Source organism: Hemitrygon akajei, chromosome 17 (assembly GCF_048418815.1).
Source record: "Hemitrygon akajei chromosome 17, sHemAka1.3, whole genome shotgun sequence".
NCBI lineage: Eukaryota > Metazoa > Chordata > Chondrichthyes > Myliobatiformes > Dasyatidae > Hemitrygon > Hemitrygon akajei.
Window position 1 is genome coordinate 10817742 of NC_133140.1, and position 23449 is coordinate 10841190.

General features: G+C 47.8%; 1 protein-coding gene across 1 annotated transcript in view; it reads right to left on the reverse strand.

The window, feature by feature from the left end:
• The window catches only part of LOC140740470 (lysosomal protective protein-like), a 63211-nt gene that overhangs the window by 12304 nt on the left and 27458 nt on the right, over positions 1 to 23449 (reverse strand). Inside the window, exons 6-8 of the mRNA XM_073069647.1 lie at positions 5658 to 5742; positions 2668 to 2817; positions 20 to 150 (exon numbers count right to left, since the gene is read on the reverse strand). Coding sequence (XP_072925748.1) covers positions 20 to 150; positions 2668 to 2817; positions 5658 to 5742 — 366 coding nt within the window. The remainder of the gene's footprint in view (positions 1 to 19; positions 151 to 2667; positions 2818 to 5657; positions 5743 to 23449) is intronic.

Below are 23449 nucleotides of genomic sequence, written 5' to 3' on the forward strand. Positions count from 1 at the left end.
TTTCCAGCTGTTCCCTTACCTGCAGAGCTCCCAGCCCTGGACATTTGCTGGGATATGCAGAGCTGTCCTCACGTCAGCACGGTTCAGCCAGGTCCACATAGCTGTATCATTGATGCATGGTGGAGCAAAGTTTTCAGACGTACCTGTGGCCTGGTCAGAGAAGGGGATGACAATGTGAGTGATGTGTGGATGGTGAGCTACATTCTGCAGGAGAAGCCTCTAGCTGATATCAGATACCACCACAATTCTTTATCAAGTTACAGCTAAGGCAATTTCTAAACTGTACTTAACCAAATATTTAATCACTTCATACGATGACGAGAACTCGTGTGGAACTGAGTGCACAAGGAAAAAGTTTGACCACTAGAACCCTGCAGGATGAGAATTAAGGACTCATTGACTCTGCCCTGTGAGTGTGTACAGGTGGAATTAGATCCAAAGGGTTTCCATAAGAGAAAAAAGCAGAATTAGGACATTTGGCTCATCAACTCTGTACCACAATTCAATCAAGGATCAATTTTCCAACCACATTCACCTGCCTTTTCTCAGTAACTCCTAACCTCCCTACCAATCATCAACCTATCAATTTCACAGTGGCACAGTAGTTAGCACAAAGCTTTACAGTACCAATGACCTGGATTTGATCCCACTGCTGTTCGTAAGGAGTTTGTATGCTCTTCCCGTGAACACATGGGTTCTCTCCAGGTGCTCCAGTTTCCACCCACAGTCCAAAGTCATGTGGTTAGCAGGTTGATTGGTCATTGTAAATTGTCCCATGATTAGACTAGAGTTAAACAAGGGGTCACTGGGTGGTGGGGTTGAAGTGATAGAAGGGTCTACTCCATGCTGAATATCAATAAAATGAAACAAAATAAAATTTTTAAAAATTCTGCTTTAAATACACCTAATGACTCAGCTTCCGCAGTTGCCTGTGGCAACGAATTCCAGAGTCACCACTCTCTGGCTGAAGAAATTCCTCATCTCCGTTCTAAAGGGACTTTCCTTTATTCTGAGCTGTGCCCTCAAATGCTAGATTTTCCTACTGAAGGAATTACCCTCTCCACACCCACTTTCAGTGTCCAGTGGGGTTCAATGAGATACCCATCCCATCTTTCTCAAGCTGATCAAGTACAGGCCCAAAGACATCAAATGCTCCTCAGAAGCCTTTCATTCCTGGCATTCAGTGGCTGAGAGAATAGCAATGACTTTTCAGAATTTAATGTACAACAAAAGACAAGTCTTCTGGAAAGTTTAGACTCTGCCCAGTATATCACAGGCAGAACTCCCTCCGGCATTGGGAGTATCTACATGAGGGGCTGCCTCAAGAAGGCAACATCCATCGTCAAAGATTTCCTCCACCCGGGCCATGCGCATTCTCGCAGGTACCATCGAGTAGGAGGTACAAACCACTAAGTTAAAGAACAGCTACTTCCCTTCAACTATTTGGTTCTTGAACCAGTCTCTACACCACAGCTTAGTAATACTTTGACCACATTTATTACTTTGCATTATACGGATTTTGTTTGGATCTTTGTTCTAACTGTGTTCTTTCTTGCAAAAACGGTGTATAGTTCAGGTTTAATTTATGCTTTTCTTGTGAATGCTACTAACATGTGCTATGTGCCTGTGATGCTCTTGCAAGCTTTTCATTGCTCCTGTGCACGACAGTAAACTCGATTTTGATCAAGGTGTTTATGAGAAGACAGTAATCTTATTGGATTTGAAATGATGAGGTGAATGAAAACAACTGGACAAATTAGAACGTTATACTGTTGTGTATAAGAATGATTTGTATCAGAGTGCAGCAATATATACGGTTTAGTTTACTGAACTAGTAAGCCAGAGGCCTAGACCGATAATCAAGTGTGGTCGGTGATTTAACTCTTAGCTGTGCTATTTCAATGCTAGAATTAAAAAGGTAGGATTGGCAATGGAGACCAAGGATTCGCATAAAGTTTGAACCGAATCTCATATGATTTTAGGAAATCTGTCTTTCTCACCAGGTCCAGCTGATGTGCTGCTACAGTAAAGTGTCAGTTGACTTATGAACCCTTTGTTCAAAGTCAATTTATGTCAAACTTGGAGGTGAATAATGACTATGAAAATATTATGTAAGTGAGAGTGTGGAAGACTCAGTGCCCAGTGGACTTTGCATAAGACCATAAGCCATAGGAGCAGAATTAGGCCATTTGGCCCATCGAGTCTGCTCCACCATTCTATCATGGCTGATTTATTATCCCTCTCATCCCCATTCTCCTGCCTTCTCCTCGTAACCTTTGACACCCTGACTAATCAAGAACCTTTCACATCCACTTTAAATCTACCCAATAACTTGGCCTCCACAGCCGTCTGTGACAATAAATTTCATAGATTCACCACCCTCTGGCTAAATAAATTCCCCTTAATCTCTGTTTTAAAGGGACTTCCTTGTATTCGGAGGCTGTGCCCTCTGTTTCTAGACATTCCCACTACAGGAAACATCCTCTCCACGTCTGCTCTATATTTCAATATCCAATAGATTTCATCGAGATCCCCCCACCCCATTCTTCTAAACTCCAGTGGGTACAGGCCCAGTGGGAATAATGGAAGGAATTAGCCTCAAACTTCGTATTGTTTGGAAAGGGAGCGGGGTCCTTTGGTATTTTAAATATAATACATGCTTCATACCATCTTCTCATCAAACTTGTAAAACTGGAAGAGGTTCTTCATGTCCGCATGGAGTCGATTAAAATATTTCTGTACTCCCCCAGAACATGGCCTGTACAATGCATACAAATTGAGTCCACTGTTGTAGATGATCTTGTAGACTTGGTAGAGCTGTTAAAAGAAAGAACAATCATTTGTTTTCAGGTCTAAATGAACTTCATTGCCTTTGTAGAAAATCTGCAACGCTCTCCATCCAGAAATGCCTGCCATCTTGGACAAGAGCTTGTCACTTGCATGTGATTATGGATGAGGTTCACTCCCCCAGGAGAAGCCTCCAAATGAAAAACCTGCAATATCTTGCACACGTGGAGTCTCACAGCAAGGAAGTTATGGTAAGCGTTGCGTTAAGCTATCTTCTCAGTCAAATTAGACAGCATGCACCATGCAGGGAAGAGTGAGCAATTGGCCAGGACTATCAGCTACATATAACCAATAACAGATCATTCCGTTTTCTCAATATGTTCACTCTCCCATTTGCCACAGTCACTGCAGGTACACTTACTTCAATTTAAAGTGCTTTTGCTTTGCTACACAGATTGATGTACAAGTGAGGAAGGCCCCCTACCCCCACCCAACTCGAGGAGCAGGCACTGTCTGGCCACAGCTGGTGAGAGGAACTCGCTAGCCTGGATCAACCTACATAAAGCTGTGGGGCCAAATAACATACCTGGTCAGGTACTGAGGGACTGTGCAGCCCAGGTGTCTTCATCACCTCTCTGGAACTGTCCACTGCACCCGAGGGCTTCAAGGCAGCCACCATCATCCCGGTGCCCAAAAGGGCGACCGTAACCTGCCTCAGTGACCACCGTGCAGTGACTCTGACCTCAACGGTAATGAAGTGCTTTGAGCGGCTGGTTACAATCACATTAAATTCCATCTCCCTGCTACACTGGACCCTTTCCAGTTCACTTATCCCCAGTCTACTGATGATGCCATAGCCGCTGCCCTCCACTCCATCCTGTCCCACCTGGAAAATCGTGCTTCATTTGCCAAGATATTGCTTATTGACTTCAGCTCGGTGTTCAATACGATCTAACCTCAGAAGCTGGCAGGTAAACTGTCCGCATTGGGTCTCTCTGTAACTGGACTTGGACTTTTTGACAGGAAGGCCACAGCTGGTTGTGTTGGCAGAAACATCTCCAGCACCATCACACTGAACACTGGTGCTCTCCAGGGCTGTGTGTGCTCAGCCCACTGCTGGATCCAGCTCAGATTGAATCCTCAGGTTGGCCGATGACACAAAGTGGCTAGCCCCTTCAACAACGACAAAACAGCCTACAGGGAGGAGGTGGAGTGGCTGGAGGACGGTCTGAGCACAACAAATTGAGTCTTCATGGACAAGACCAAAGAGACGATTGTGGACTTTAGGAAGATCACTCCTGACTCCACGTACACAGCTCATCCATGGAGAGAGTTAGGGTCACATAATTGGGAGTGCACATAACAGACCATCTCAACACCTTCTCCTTGGTTAACAAAGCACAGCAGCGTCTCCACTTCCTGAGGTTCCTGATGAGATCCCCCCCCCCCCCCCACCCCAACCAATTTTTCCAGGAGCACCATTGAGATTGTCCTGACCAGCTGCATCACTGTCTGGTGTGGGAATTGTAAGGCATCTGGCTCTGAGTCCCTATCAGAACTGCTGAGGAGATCATCATGGTCTCTCTTCCATCGATCAGAGATATTTATCGGGAGCGCTGTGTACGCAAGGCCCTTAGCATTGTCAATTTACCCTCCCATCTGTCCAACAATCTCCTTGACCCCCTACCATCAGGCAGGAGGTGCCATAGCATTAGGACAAGGACTGTTAGAATGGGAAACAGCTTCTTCCCCCAGCCCGTGAGACTATTGAACTGCCTGCCACCACCCAGATCTCATCACGTATGGAGTGCCAGCAGAGTTATACTGTTTAGCTTGTGTCACAGATGCACTATAATATTTACTAGTGGTAACATGTGTTGTGTGTGAGCTATACGTACTGTGTTGTGTACCTTGGTCTGGAGGAACTTTGTTTTGTTTGGCTGTGTACATGTGTACAGCTGAATGACAATAAATTTGAACTTGGCATTTGAGGTTTCAAAAGTTCAACACTAATTCCACAGAACTGGTGAGTGAGTGACTGAGCTTGCAGCAGGATCTGGACCCGTTGGAGAGATGGGCTGAGAAATGGCAGACAGAATTCAATGTAGATAGGTGCGAGGTGTGAGGAACTTTCAGAGATCCAGCCAGGGTAGATCATACACAGTGAATGGCAGAGCACTGAGGATCATGGTAGAACAAAAGTATCTGGGAACATAGATACATAGTTCATTGAAAGTAGCGTCACAGGTAGATAGATTTGTAAAGGAAGCTTTTGTAACATTGGCCCTCATAAATCAAAGTACTCAGCACAGGAGATGGGCTATTATGTTGAAGTTGTAGAAGACACTGGTGATGCCTAATTTGGAGTATTGTGTGCAGTTTTGGTCACCTACCTGCAGGAAAGATGTCAATAATGTTGAAAGACAACATTTACAACGATGTTACCGGAACCTTGAGGCCCTGAGTTATAGGGAAAAGTTGAATAGTTCGGGACTTTATTCCCTGAAACGTATGGAAATGAGGGGAGATTTTATAGAGGTATGCAAAATTTGTGAGGAGTACAGATAAGGTAAATGCAAGCGGGCTTTTTTCATTGAGGTTGAGTGAGACTAGAACTAGAGGTCATGGGTTAAGGGTGAAGGGTGGAATGTTTCGAAGAGGAATTTCTTCACTCAGAGTGTGGTGAGAGGGCAGAAAGAGCTGTCAGTAGTGGTGGTTTGATGTCAGCACTGAAGAGAAATTTGGATAGGAGGGGCATTGAAGGCTATAGACTGGGTACAGGTCAATTGGACCAGTTCGGCATGGACTAAATGGGCCGAAGGGCTGTTTCTATGTTCTATGACTCCATGACTCCTAGGTGAATAACCTACCGACTCTTGGCAGTTGTAGTCATTGTTGTTGTAGAAGTTGCAGGGTCCGTATCCACAGCAGTATGAATTCAGGTTGGACCACAATCTAATGTGAGGGGGAGAAAAAGAAACACAACATCACTCAACTGGAACGGGTCAGACACCCTCATATCCACCTGGTTACCATTACTGGCCCATCCCTCAGCTCAGCAGACCAGACAGACTTTTCCATTACTGACACCAGAGTGGTTCATGTATTCAAAACCCTGTCACAGTGAACATTTTCTTATTAATACAACCCTGGCTGGTTTATTCCATGCTTAATCCCAATAAAAATTAACCAAATCTCTAAATACAAACAGAGAAAATCTGCAGATGCTGGAAATCCAAGCAACACACACAAAATGCTGGAGGAACTCAGCAGGCCAGGCAGCATCTATGGAAAAGAGTATAGTCGAAGTTTCAGGCAGGACACCAAGAATTATCACTGGGAAAATAATCTGGTTCGAAACTCACCACAGCAGATGATGAAAAATTCATATTAAATTTCTGGAATGAAAACCATATTCACTTGCTGTATATTCCCGCCCCCCCCCCCCCCCGCCCCCACCATCAACATCAAAACAGGGAGTCAGGCCTGGTCTAATGAAGAGTGCGGGAAGAACTGCTGGAACGGTATCAAGAACACTTCAGAATGAAGGGTCAGCCTGCTGAAGCTACAAGGCCGGATTATACACAGGCTGAACAATACACTGAGCTACGCTATCCCATCGCCATCGGACCGGATTATACACAGGCTGAACAATACACTGAGCTACACTATCCCATCGCCATCGGACCGGATTATACACACGCTGAACAATACACTGAGCTACACTATCCCATCGCCATCGGACCGGATTATACACAGGCTGAACAATACACTGAGCTACACTATCCCATCGCCATCGGACCGGATTATACACACGCTGAACAATACACTGAGCTACGCTATCCCATCGCCATCGGACTGGATTATACACAGGCTGAACAATACACTGAGCTACACTATCCCATCGCCATCGGACCGGATTATACACATGCTCAACAATACACTGAGCTACGCTATCCCATCGCCATCGGACCGAATTATACACAGGCTGAACAATACACTGAGCTACACTATCCCATCACCATCGGACCGGATTAAACACACGCTCAACAATACACTGAGCTACGCTATCCCATCGCCATCGGACCGGATTATACACAGGCTCAACAATACACTGAGCTACACTATCCCATCGCCATCGGACCGGATTATACACACGCTGAACAATACACTGAGCTACACTATCCCATCGCCATCGGACCGGATTATACACACGCTGAACAATCCACTGAGCTACACTATCCCATAGCCATCGGACCGGATTATACACAGGCTCAACAATACACTGAGCTACACTATCCCATCGCCATCGGACCGGATTATACACAGGCTGAACAATACACTGAGCTACACTATCCCATCGCCATCGGACCGGATTATACACAGGCTGAACAATACACTAAGCTACACTATCCCCTCGCCATCGGACTGGATTATACACAGGCTCAACAATACACTGAGCTACACTATCCCATCGCCATCGGACCGGATTATACACAGGCTCAACAATACACTGAGCTACACTATCCCATCGCCATCGGACCGGATTATACACAGGCTCAACAATACACTGAGCTACACTATCCCATCGCCATCGGACCGGATTATACACACGCTGAACAATACACTGAGCTACGCTATCCCATCGCCATCGGACCGGATTATACACAGGCTGAACAATACACTGAGCTACACTATCCCATCGCCATCGGACCGGATTATACACACGCTGAACAATACACTGAGCAACACTATCCCATCGCCATCGGACCGGATTATACACAGGCTGAACAATACACTGAGCTACACTATCCCATCGCCATCGGACCGGATTATACAGACGCTCAACAATCCACTGAGCTACACTATCCCATCGCCATCGGACTGGATTATACACAGGCTCAACAATACACTGAGCTACACTATCCCATCGCCATCGGACCGGATTATACACAGGCTGAACAATACACTGAGCTACACTATCCCATCGCCATCGGACCGGATTATACAGACGCTCAACAATCCACTGAGCTACACTATCCCATCGCCATCGGACTGGATTATACACAGGCTCAACAATACACTGAGCTACACTATCCCATCGCCATCGGACCGGATTATACACAGGCTGAACAATACACTGAGCTACACTATCCCATCGCCATCAGACAGGATTATACACAGGCTGAACAATACACTGAGCTACACTATCCCATCGCCATCGGACAAGATTATACACAGGCTGAACAATACACTGAGCTACACTATCCCCTCGCCATCGGACAGGATTATACACAGGCTGAACAATACACTGAGCTACACTATCCCATCGCCATTGGACAGGATTATACACAGGCTGAACAATACACTGAGCTACACTATCCCATCGCCATCGGACCGGATTATACACAGGCTGAACAATACACTGAGCTACACTATCCCATCGCCATCGGACAGGATTATACACAGGCTGAACAATACACTGAGCTACACTATCCCATCGCCATCGGACCGGATTATACACAGGCTCAACAATACACTGAGCTACACTATCCCCTCGCCATCGGACCGGATTATACACAGGCTGAACAATACACTGAGCTACGCTATCCCATCGCCATCGGACCGGATTATACACAGGCTGAACAATACACTGAGCTACACTATCCCATCGCCATCGGACCGGATTATACACACGCTGAACAATACACTGAGCTACACTATCCCATCGCCATCGGACCGGATTATACACAGGCTGAACAATACACTGAGCTACACTATCCCATCGCCATCGGACCGGATTATACACACGCTGAACAATACACTGAGCTACGCTATCCCATCGCCATCGGACTGGATTATACACAGGCTGAACAATACACTGAGCTACACTATCCCATCGCCATCGGACCGGATTATACACATGCTCAACAATACACTGAGCTACGCTATCCCATCGCCATCGGACCGAATTATACACAGGCTGAACAATACACTGAGCTACACTATCCCATCGCCATCGGACCGGATTAAACACACGCTCAACAATACACTGAGCTACGCTATCCCATCGCCATCGGACCGGATTATACACAGGCTCAACAATACACTGAGCTACACTATCCCATCGCCATCGGACCGGATTATACACACGCTGAACAATACACTGAGCTACACTATCCCATCGCCATCGGACCGGATTATACACAGGCTGAACAATACACTGAGCTACACTATCCCATCGCCATCGGACCGGATTATACAGACGCTCAACAATCCACTGAGCTACACTATCCCATCGCCATCGGACCGGATTATACACAGGCTCAACAATACACTGAGCTACACTATCCCATCGCCATCGGACCGGATTATACACAGGCTGAACAATACACTGAGCTACACTATCCCATCGCCATCGGACCGGATTATACAGACGCTCAACAATACACTGAGCTACACTATCCCATCGCCATCGGACCGGATTATACACAGGCTCAACAATACACTGAGCTACACTATCCCATCGCCATCGGACCGGATTATACACAGGCTGAACAATACACTGAGCTACACTATCCCATCGCCATCGGACCGGATTAAATACACGCTGAACAATACACTGAGCTACACTATCCCATCGCCATCGGACCGGATTATACACAGGCTCAACAATACACTGAGCTACACTATCCCATCGCCATCAGACCGGATTATACACAGGCTCAACAATACACTGAGCTACACTATCCCATCGCCATCGGACCGGATTTTACACAGGCTCAACAATACACTGAGCTACACTATCCCATCGCCATCGGACCGGATTATACACAGGCTGAACAATACACTGAGCTACACTATCCCATCGCCATCGGACCGGATTATACAGACGCTCAACAATACACTGAGCTACACTATCCCATCGCCATCGGACCGGATTATACACAGGCTCAACAATACACTGAGCTACACTATCCCATCGCCATCGGACCGGATTATACACAGGCTGAACAATACACTGAGCTACACTATCCCATCGCCATCGGACCGGATTAAATACACGCTGAACAATACACTGAGCTACACTATCCCATCGCCATCGGACCGGATTATACACAGGCTCAACAATACACTGAGCTACACTATCCCATTGCCATCGGACTGGATTATACACAGGCTGAACAATACACTGAGCTACACTATCCCATCGCCATCGGACCGGATTAAATACACGCTGAACAATACACTGAGCTACACTATCCCATCGCCATCGGACCGGATTATACACAGGCTGAACAATACACTGAGCTACACTATCCCATCGTCATCGGACCGGATTATACACACGCTCAACAATACACTGAGCTACACTATCCCATCGCCATCGGACCGGATTTTACACAGGCTCAACAATACACTGAGCTACACTATCCCATCGCCATCGGACCGGATTATACACAGGCTGAACAATACACTGAGCTACACTATCCCATCGCCATCGGACCGGATTATACACAGGCTCAACAATCCACTGAACTACACTATCCCATCACCATCGGACCGGATTATACACAGGCTCAACAATACACTGAGCTACACTATCCCATCGCCATCGGACCGGATTATACACAGGCTCAACAATACACTGAGCTACACTATCCCATCGCCATCGGACCGGATTATACAGACGCTCAACAATACACTGAGCTACACTATCCCATCGCCATCGGACCGGATTATACACAGGCTCAACAATACACTGAGCTACACTATCCCATCGCCATCGGACCGGATTATACACAGGCTGAACAATACACTGAGCTACACTATCCCATCGCCATCGGACCGGATTAAATACACGCTGAACAATACACTGAGCTACACTATCCCATCGCCATCGGACCGGATTATACACAGGCTCAACAATACACTGAGCTACACTATCCCATCGCCATCGGACTGGATTATACACAGGCTGAACAATACACTGAGCTACACTATCCCATCGCCATCGGACCGGATTATACACACGCTGAACAATCCACTGAGCTACACTATCCCATAGCCATCGGACCGGATTATACACAGGCTCAACAATACACTGAGCTACACTATCCCATCGCCATCGGACCGGATTATACAGACGCTCAACAATACACTGAGCTACACTATCCCATCGCCATCGGACCGGATTATACACAGGCTGAACAATACACTGAGCTACACTATCCCCTCGCCATCGGACTGGATTATACACAGGCTCAACAATACACTGAGCTACACTATCCCATCGCCATCGGACCGGATTATACACAGGCTCAACAATACACTGAGCTACACTATCCCATCGCCATCGGACCGGATTATACACAGGCTGAACAATACACTGAGCTACACTATCCCATCGCCATCGGACCGGATTATACACACGCTGAACAATACACTGAGCTACGCTATCCCATCGCCATCGGACCGGATTATACACAGGCTGAACAATACACTGAGCTACACTATCCCATCGCCATCGGACCGGATTATACACACGCTGAACAATACACTGAGCAACACTATCCCATCGCCATCGGACCGGATTATACACAGGCTGAACAATACACTGAGCTACACTATCCCATCGCCATCGGACCGGATTATACAGACGCTCAACAATCCACTGAGCTACACTATCCCATCGCCATCGGACTGGATTATACACAGGCTCAACAATACACTGAGCTACACTATCCCATCGCCATCGGACCGGATTATACACAGGCTGAACAATACACTGAGCTACACTATCCCATCGCCATCGGACCGGATTATACAGACGCTCAACAATCCACTGAGCTACACTATCCCATCGCCATCGGACTGGATTATACACAGGCTCAACAATACACTGAGCTACACTATCCCATCGCCATCGGACCGGATTATACACAGGCTGAACAATACACTGAGCTACACTATCCCATCGCCATCAGACAGGATTATACACAGGCTGAACAATACACTGAGCTACACTATCCCATCGCCATCGGACCGGATTATACACAGGCTGAACAATACACTGAGCTACACTATCCCCTCGCCATCGGACAGGATTATACACAGGCTGAACAATACACTGAGCTACACTATCCCATCGCCATTGGACAGGATTATACACAGGCTGAACAATACACTGAGCTACACTATCCCATCGCCATCGGACCGGATTATACACAGGCTGAACAATACACTGAGCTACACTATCCCATCGCCATCGGACAGGATTATACACAGGCTGAACAATACACTGAGCTACACTATCCCATCGCCATCGGACCGGATTATACACAGGCTCAACAATACACTGAGCTACACTATCCCCTCGCCATCGGACCGGATTATACACAGGCTGAACAAAACACTGAGCTACGCTATCCCATCGCCATCGGACCGGATTATACACAGGCTGAACAATACACTGAGCTACACTATCCCATCGCCATCGGACCGGATTATACAGACGCTCAACAATACACTGAGCTACACTATCCCATCGCCATCGGACCGGATTATACACAGGCTGAACAATCCACTGAGCTACACTATCCCATCGCCATCGGACCGGATTATACACAGGCTCAACAATACACTGAGCTACACTATCCCATCTCCATCGGACCGGATTATACACAGGCTGAACAATACACTGAGCTACACTATCCCATCGCCATCGGACCGGATTATACACAGGCTCAACAATACACTGAGCTACACTATCCCATCGCCATCGGACTGGATTATACACACGCTCAACAATACACTGAGCTACACTATCCCATCGCCATCGGACCGGATTATACACAGGCTCAACAATACACTGAGCTACACTATCCCATCGCCATCGGACCGGATTAAACACACGCTCAACAATACACTGAGCTACACTATCCCATCGCCATCGGACCGGATTATACACACGCTCAACAATACACTGAGCTACACTATCCCATCGCCATCGGACCGGATTATACACACGCTCAACAATACACTGAGCTACACTATCCCATCGCCATCGGACCGGATTATACACACGCTGAACAATACACTGAGCTACACTATCCCATCGCCATCGGACCGGATTATACACACGCTGAACAATACACTGAGCTACACTATCCCATCGCCATCGGACCGGATTATACACACGCTGAACAATCCACTGAGCTACACTATCCCATCGCCATCGGACCGGATTATACACAGGCTCAACAATCCACTGAACTACACTAACCCATCGCCATCGGACCGGATTATACACACGCTCAACAATACACTGAGCTACGCTATCCCATCGCCATCGGACCGGATTATACACAGGCTGAACAATACACTGAGCTACACTATCCCATCGCCATCAGACCGGATTATACACAGGCTCAACAATACACTGAGCTACACTATCCCATCGCCATCGGACCGGATTTTACACAGGCTCAACAATACACTGAGCTACACTATCCCATCGCCATCGGACCGGATTATACACAGGCTGAACAATACACTGAGCTACACTATCCCATCGCCATCGGACCGGATTATACAGACGCTCAACAATACACTGAGCTACACTATCCCATCGCCATCGGACCGGATTATACACAGGCTCAACAATACACTGAGCTACACTATCCCATCGCCATCGGACCGGATTATACACAGGCTGAACAATACACTGAGCTACACTATCCCATCGCCATCGGACCGGATTAAATACACGCTGAACAATACACTGAGCTACACTATCCCATCGCCATCGGACCGGATTATACACAGGCTCAACAATACACTGAGCTACACTATCCCATCGCCATCAGACCGGATTATACACAGGCTCAACAATACACTGAGCTACACTATCCCATCGCCATCGGACCGGATTTTACACAGGCTCAACAATACACTGAGCTACACTATCCCATCGCCATCGGACCGGATTATACACAGGCTGAACAATACACTGAGCTACACTATCCCATCGCCATCGGACCGGATTATACAGACGCTCAACAATACACTGAGCTACACTATCCCATCGCCATCGGACCGGATTATACACAGGCTCAACAATACACTGAGCTACACTATCCCATCGCCATCGGACCGGATTATACACAGGCTGAACAATACACTGAGCTACACTATCCCATCGCCATCGGACCGGATTAAATACACGCTGAACAATACACTGAGCTACACTATCCCATCGCCATCGGACCGGATTATACACAGGCTCAACAATACACTGAGCTACACTATCCCATTGCCATCGGACTGGATTATACACAGGCTGAACAATACACTGAGCTACACTATCCCATCGCCATCGGACCGGATTAAATACACGCTGAACAATACACTGAGCTACACTATCCCATCGCCATCGGACCGGATTATACACAGGCTGAACAATACACTGAGCTACACTATCCCATCGTCATCGGACCGGATTATACACACGCTCAACAATACTCTGAGCTACACTATCCCATCGCCATCGGACCGGATTTTACACAGGCTCAACAATACACTGAGCTACACTATCCCATCGCCATCGGACCGGATTATACACAGGCTGAACAATACACTGAGCTACACTATCCCATCGCCATCGGACCGGATTATACACAGGCTCAACAATCCACTGAGCTACACTATCCCATCACCATCGGACCGGATTATACACAGGCTCAACAATACACTGAGCTACACTATCCCATCGCCATCGGACCGGATTATACACAGGCTCAACAATACACTGAGCTACACTATCCCATCGCCATCGGACCGGATTATACAGACGCTCAACAATACACTGAGCTACACTATCCCATCGCCATCGGACCGGATTATACACAGGCTCAACAATACACTGAGCTACACTATCCCATCGCCATCGGACCGGATTATACACAGGCTGAACAATACACTGAGCTACACTATCCCATCGCCATCGGACCGGATTAAATACACGCTGAACAATACACTGAGCTACACTATCCCATCGCCATCGGACCGGATTATACACAGGCTCAACAATACACTGAGCTACACTATCCCATCGCCATCGGACTGGATTATACACAGGCTGAACAATACACTGAGCTACACTATCCCATCGCCATCGGACCGGATTAAATACACGCTGAACAATACACTGAGCTACACTATCCCATCGCCATCGGACCGGATTATACACAGGCTGAACAATACACTGAGCTACACTATCCCATCGTCATCGGACCGGATTATACACACGCTCAACAATACTCTGAGCTACACTATCCCATCGCCATCGGACCGGATTTTACACAGGCTCAACAATACACTGAGCTACACTATCCCATCGCCATCGGACCGGATTATACACAGGCTGAACAATACACTGAGCTACACTATCCCATCGCCATCGGACCGGATTATACACAGGCTCAACAATCCACTGAGCTACACTATCCCATCGCCATCGGACCGGATTATACACAGGCTCAACAATACACTGAGCTACACTATCCCATCGCCATCGGACCGGATTATACACAGGCTCAACAATACACTGAGCTACACTATCCCATCGCCATCGGACCGGATTATACAGACGCTCAACAATACACTGAGCTACACTATCCCATCGCCATCGGACCGGATTATACACAGGCTCAACAATACACTGAGCTACACTATCCCATCGCCATCGGACCGGATTATACACAGGCTGAACAATACACTGAGCTACACTATCCCATCGCCATCGGACCGGATTAAATACACGCTGAACAATACACTGAGCTACACTATCCCATCGCCATCGGACCGGATTATACACAGGCTCAACAATACACTGAGCTACACTATCCCATCGCCATCGGACTGGATTATACACAGGCTGAACAATACACTGAGCTACACTATCCCATCGCCATCGGACCGGATTATACACACGCTGAACAATCCACTGAGCTACACTATCCCATAGCCATCGGACCGGATTATACACAGGCTCAACAATACACTGAGCTACACTATCCCATCGCCATCGGACCGGATTATACACAGGCTCAACAATACACTGAGCTACACTATCCCATCGCCATCGGACCGGATTATACAGACGCTCAACAATACACTGAGCTACACTATCCCATCGCCATCGGACCGGATTATACACAGGCTCAACAATACACTGAGCTACACTATCCCATCGCCATCGGACCGGATTATACACAGGCTGAACAATACACTGAGCTACACTATCCCATCGCCATCGGACCGGATTAAATACACGCTGAACAATACACTGAGCTACACTATCCCATCGCCATCGGACCGGATTATACACAGGCTCAACAATACACTGAGCTACACTATCCCATCGCCATCGGACTGGATTATACACAGGCTGAACAATACACTGAGCTACACTATCCCATCGCCATCGGACCGGATTATACACACGCTGAACAATCCACTGAGCTACACTATCCCATAGCCATCGGACCGGATTATACACAGGCTCAACAATACACTGAGCTACACTATCCCATCGCCATCGGACCGGATTATACAGACGCTCAACAATACACTGAGCTACACTATCCCATCGCCATCGGACCGGATTATACACAGGCTCAACAATACACTGAGCTACACTATCCCATCGCCATCGGACCGGATTATACACAGGCTGAACAATACACTGAGCTACACTATCCCATCGCCATCGGACCGGATTAAATACACGCTGAACAATACACTGAGCTACACTATCCCATCGCCATCGGACTGGATTATACACAGGCTGAACAATACACTGAGCTACACTATCCCATCGCCATCGGACCGGATTATACACACGCTGAACAATCCACTGAGCTACACTATCCCATAGCCATCGGACCGGATTATACACAGGCTCAACAATACACTGAGCTACACTATCCCATCGCCATCGGACCGGATTATACACAGGCTCAACAATACACTGAGCTACACTATCCCATCGCCATCGGACCGGATTATACAGACGCTCAACAATACACTGAGCTACACTATCCCATCGCCATCGGACCGGATTATACACAGGCTCAACAATACACTGAGCTACACTATCCCATCGCCATCGGACCGGATTATACACAGGCTGAACAATACACTGAGCTACACTATCCCATCGCCATCGGACCGGATTAAATACACGCTGAACAATACACTGAGCTACACTATCCCATCGCCATCGGACCGGATTATACACAGGCTCAACAATACACTGAGCTACACTATCCCATCGCCATCGGACTGGATTATACACAGGCTGAACAATACACTGAGCTACACTATCCCATCGCCATCGGACCGGATTATACACACGCTGAACAATCCACTGAGCTACACTATCCCATAGCCATCGGACCGGATTATACACAGGCTCAACAATACACTGAGCTACACTATCCCATCGCCATCGGACCGGATTATACAGACGCTCAACAATACACTGAGCTACACTATCCCATCGCCATCGGACCGGATTATACACAGGCTGAACAATACACTGAGCTACACTATCCCCTCGCCATCGGACTGGATTATACACAGGCTCAACAATACACTGAGCTACACTATCCCATCGCCATCGGACCGGATTATACACAGGCTCAACAATACACTGAGCTACACTATCCCATCGCCATCGGACCGGATTATACACAGGCTCAACAATACACTGAGCTACACTATCCCATCGCCATCGGACCGGATTATACACACGCTGAACAATACACTGAGCTACGCTATCCCATCGCCATCGGACCGGATTATACACAGGCTGAACAATACACTGAGCTACACTATCCCATCGCCATCGGACCGGATTATACACACGCTGAACAATACACTGAGCAACACTATCCCATCGCCATCGGACCGGATTATACACAGGCTGAACAATACACTGAGCTACACTATCCCATCGCCATCGGACCGGATTATACAGACGCTCAACAATCCACTGAGCTACACTATCCCATCGCCATCGGACTGGATTATACACAGGCTCAACAATACACTGAGCTACACTATCCCATCGCCATCGGACCGGATTATACACAGGCTGAACAATACACTGAGCTACACTATCCCATCGCCATCGGACCGGATTATACAGACGCTCAACAATCCACTGAGCTACACTATCCCATCGCCATCGGACTGGATTATACACAGGCTCAACAATACACTGAGCTACACTATCCCATCGCCATCGGACCGGATTATACACAGGCTGAACAATACACTGAGCTACACTATCCCATCGCCATCGGACCGGATTATACAGACGCTCAACAATCCACTGAGCTACACTATCCCATCGCCATCGGACTGGATTATACACAGGCTCAACAATACACTGAGCTACACTATCCCATCGCCATCGGACCGGATTATACACAGGCTGAACAATACACTGAGCTACACTATCCCATCGCCATCGGACCGGATTATACAGACGCTCAACAATCCACTGAGCTACACTATCCCATCGCCATCGGACTGGATTATACACAGGCTCAACAATACACTGAGCTACACTATCCCATCGCCATCGGACCGGATTATACACAGGCTGAACAATACACTGAGCTACACTATCCCATCGCCATCAGACAGGATTATACACAGGCTGAACAATACACTGAGCTACACTATCCCATCGCCATCGGACCGGATTATACACAGGCTGAACAATACACTGAGCTACACTATCCCCTCGCCATCGGACAGGATTATACACAGGCTGAACAATACACTGAGCTACACTATCCCATCGCCATTGGACAGGATTATACACAGGCTGAACAATACACTGAGCTACACTATCCCATCGCCATCGGACCGGATTATACACAGGCTGAACAATACACTGAGCTACACTATCCCATCGCCATCGGACAGGATTATACACAGGCTGAACAATACACTGAGCTACACTATCCCATCGCCATCGGACCGGATTATACACAGGCTCAACAATACACTGAGCTACACTATCCCCTCGCCATCGGACCGGATTATACACAGGCTGAACAATACACTGAGCTACGCTATCCCATCGCCATCGGACCGGATTATACACAGGCTGAACAATACACTGAGCTACACTATCCCATCGCCATCGGACCGGATTATACACACGCTGAACAATACACTGAGCTACACTATCCCATCGCCATCGGACCGGATTATACACAGGCTGAACAATACACTGAGCTACGCTATCCCATCGCCATCGGACCGGATTATACACACGCTGAACAATACACTGAGCTACGCTATCCCATCGCCATCGGACTGGATTATACACAGGCTGAACAATACACTGAGCTACGCTATCCCATCGCCATCGGACCGGATTATACACATGCTCAACAATACACTGAGCTACGCTATCCCATCGCCATCGGACCGAATTATACACAGGCTGAACAATACACTGAGCTACACTATCCCATCGCCATCGGACCGGATTAAACACACGCTCAACAATACACTGAGCTACGCTATCCCATCGCCATCGGACCGGATTATACACAGGCTCAACAATACACTGAGCTACACTATCCCATCGCCATCGGACCGGATTATACACACGCTGAACATTACACTGAGCTACACTATCCCATTGCCATCGGACCGGATTATACACAGGCTGAACAATACACTGAGCTACACTATCCCATCGCCATCGGACCGGATTATACAGACGCTCAACAATCCACTGAGCTACACTATCCCATCGCCATCGGACCGGATTATACACAGGCTCAACAATACACTGAGCTACACTATCCCATCGCCATCGGACCGGATTATACACAGGCTGAACAATACACTGAGCTACACTATCCCATCGCCATCGGACAGGATTATACACAGGCTGAACAATACACTGAGCTACACTATCCCATCGCCATCGGACCGGATTTTCACACGCTGAACAATCCACTGAGCTACACTATCCCATCGCCATCGGACCGGATTATACACAGGCTCAACAATACACTGAGCTACACTATCCCATCGCCATCGGACCGGATTATACACACGCTGAACAATACACTGAGCTACACTATCCCATCGCCATCGGACCGGATTATACACAGGCTGAACAATACACTGAGCTACACTATCCCCTCGCCATCGGACTGGATTATACACCGGCTCAACAATACACTGAGCTACACTATCCCATCGCCATCGGACCGGATTATACACAGGCTCAACAATACACTGAGCTACACTATCCCATCGCCATCGGACCGGATTATACACAGGCTCAACAATACACTGAGCTACACTATCCCATCGCCATCGGACCGGATTATACACACGCTGAACAATACACTGAGCTACGCTATCCCATCGCCATCGGACCGGATTATACACAGGCTGAACAATACACTGAGCTACACTATCCCATCGCCATCGGACCGGATTATACACACGCTGAACAATACACTGAGCTACACTATCCCATCGCCATCGGACCGGATTATACACAGGCTGAACAATACACTGAGCTACACTATCCCATCGCCATCGGACCGGATTATACAGACGCTCAACAATCCACTGAGCTACACTATCCCATCGCCATCGGACTGGATTATACACAGGCTCAACAATACACTGAGCTACACTATCCCATCGCCATCGGACCGGATTAAATACACGCTGAACAATACACTGAGCTACACTATCCCATCGCCATCGGACCGGATTATACACAGGCTCAACAATACACTGAGCTACACTATCCCATCGCCATCGGACTGGATTATACACAGGCTGAACAATACACTGAGCTACACTATCCCATCGCCATCGGACCGGATTATACACACGCTGAACAATCCACTGAGCTACACTATCCCATAGCCATCGGACCGGATTATACACAGGCTCAACAATACACTGAGCTACACTATCCCATCGCCATCGGACCGGATTATACACAGGCTCAACAATACACTGAGCTACACTATCCCATCGCCATCGGACCGGATTATACAGACGCTCAACAATACACTGAGCTACACTATCCCATCGCCATCGGACCGGATTATACACAGGCTCAACAATACACTGAGCTACACTATCCCATCGCCATCGGACCGGATTATACACAGGCTGAACAATACACTGAGCTACACTATCCCATCGCCATCGGACCGGATTAAATACACGCTGAACAATACACTGAGCTACACTATCCCATCGCCATCGGACCGGATTATACACAGGCTCAACAATACACTGAGCTACACTATCCCATCGCCATCGGACTGGATTATACACAGGCTGAACAATACACTGAGCTACACTATCCCATCGCCATCGGACCGGATTATACACACGCTGAACAATCCACTGAGCTACACTATCCCATAGCCATCGGACCGGATTATACACAGGCTCAACAATACACTGAGCTACACTATCCCATCGCCATCGGACCGGATTATACAGACGCTCAACAATACACTGAGCTACACTATCCCATCGCCATCGGACCGGATTATACACAGGCTCAACAATACACTGAGCTACACTATCCCATCGCCATCGGACCGGATTATACACAGGCTGAACAATACACTGAGCTACACTATCCCATCGCCATCGGACCGGATTAAATACACGCTGAACAATACACTGAGCTACACTATCCCATCGCCATCGGACTGGATTATACACAGGCTGAACAATACACTGAGCTACACTATCCCATCGCCATCGGACCGGATTATACACACGCTGAACAATCCACTGAGCTACACTATCCCATAGCCATCGGACCGGATTATACACAGGCTCAACAATACACTGAGCTACACTATCCCATCGCCATCGGACCGGATTATACACAGGCTCAACAATACACTGAGCTACACTATCCCATCGCCATCGGACCGGATTATACAGACGCTCAACAATACACTGAGCTACACTATCCCATCGCCATCGGACCGGATTATACACAGGCTCAACAATACACTGAGCTACACTATCCCATCGCCATCGGACCGGATTATACACAGGCTGAACAATACACTGAGCTACACTATCCCATCGCCATCGGACCGGATTAAATACACGCTGAACAATACACTGAGCTACACTATCCCATCGCCATCGGACCGGATTATACACAGGCTCAACAATACACTGAGCTACACTATCCCATCGCCATCGGACTGGATTATACACAGGCTGAACAATACACTGAGCTACACTATCCCATCGCCATCGGACCGGATTATACACACGCTGAACAATCCACTGAGCTACACTATCCCATAGCCATCGGACCGGATTATACACAGGCTCAACAATACACTGAGCTACACTATCCCATCGCCATCGGACCGGATTATACAGACGCTCAACAATACACTGAGCTACACTATCCCATCGCCATCGGACCGGATTATACACAGGCTGAACAATACACTGAGCTACACTATCCCCTCGCCATCGGACTGGATTATACACAGGCTCAACAATACACTGAGCTACACTATCCCATCGCCATCGGACCGGATTATACACAGGCTCAACAATACACTGAGCTACACTATCCCATCGCCATCGGACCGGATTATACACAGGCTCAACAATACACTGAGCTACACTATCCCATCGCCATCGGACCGGATTATACACACGCTGAACAATACACTGAGCTACGCTATCCCATCGCCATCGGACCGGATTATACACAGGCTGAACAATACACTGAGCTACACTATCCCATCGCCATCGGACCGGATTATACACACGCTGAACAATACACTGAGCAACACTATCCCATCGCCATCGGACCGGATTATACACAGGCTGAACAATACACTGAGCTACACTATCCCATCGCCATCGGACCGGATTATACAGACGCTCAACAATCCACTGAGCTACACTATCCCATCGCCATCGGACTGGATTATACACAGGCTCAACAATACACTGAGCTACACTATCCCATCGCCATCGGACCGGATTATACACAGGCTGAACAATACACTGAGCTACACTATCCCATCGCCATCGGACCGGATTATACAGACGCTCAACAATCCACTGAGCTACACTATCCCATCGCCATCGGACTGGATTATACACAGGCTCAACAATACACTGAGCTACACTATCCCATCGCCATCGGACCGGATTATACACAGGCTGAACAATACACTGAGCTACACTATCCCATCGCCATCGGACCGGATTATACAGACGCTCAACAATCCACTGAGCTACACTATCCCATCGCCATCGGACTGGATTATACACAGGCTCAACAATACACTGAGCTACACTATCCCATCGCCATCGGACCGGATTATACACAGGCTGAACAATACACTGAGCTACACTATCCCATCGCCATCGGACCGGATTATACAGACGCTCAACAATCCACTGAGCTACACTATCCCATCGCCATCGGACTGGATTATACACAGGCTCAACAATACACTGAGCTACACTATCCCATCGCCATCGGACCGGATTATACACAGGCTGAACAATACACTGAGCTACACTATCCCAT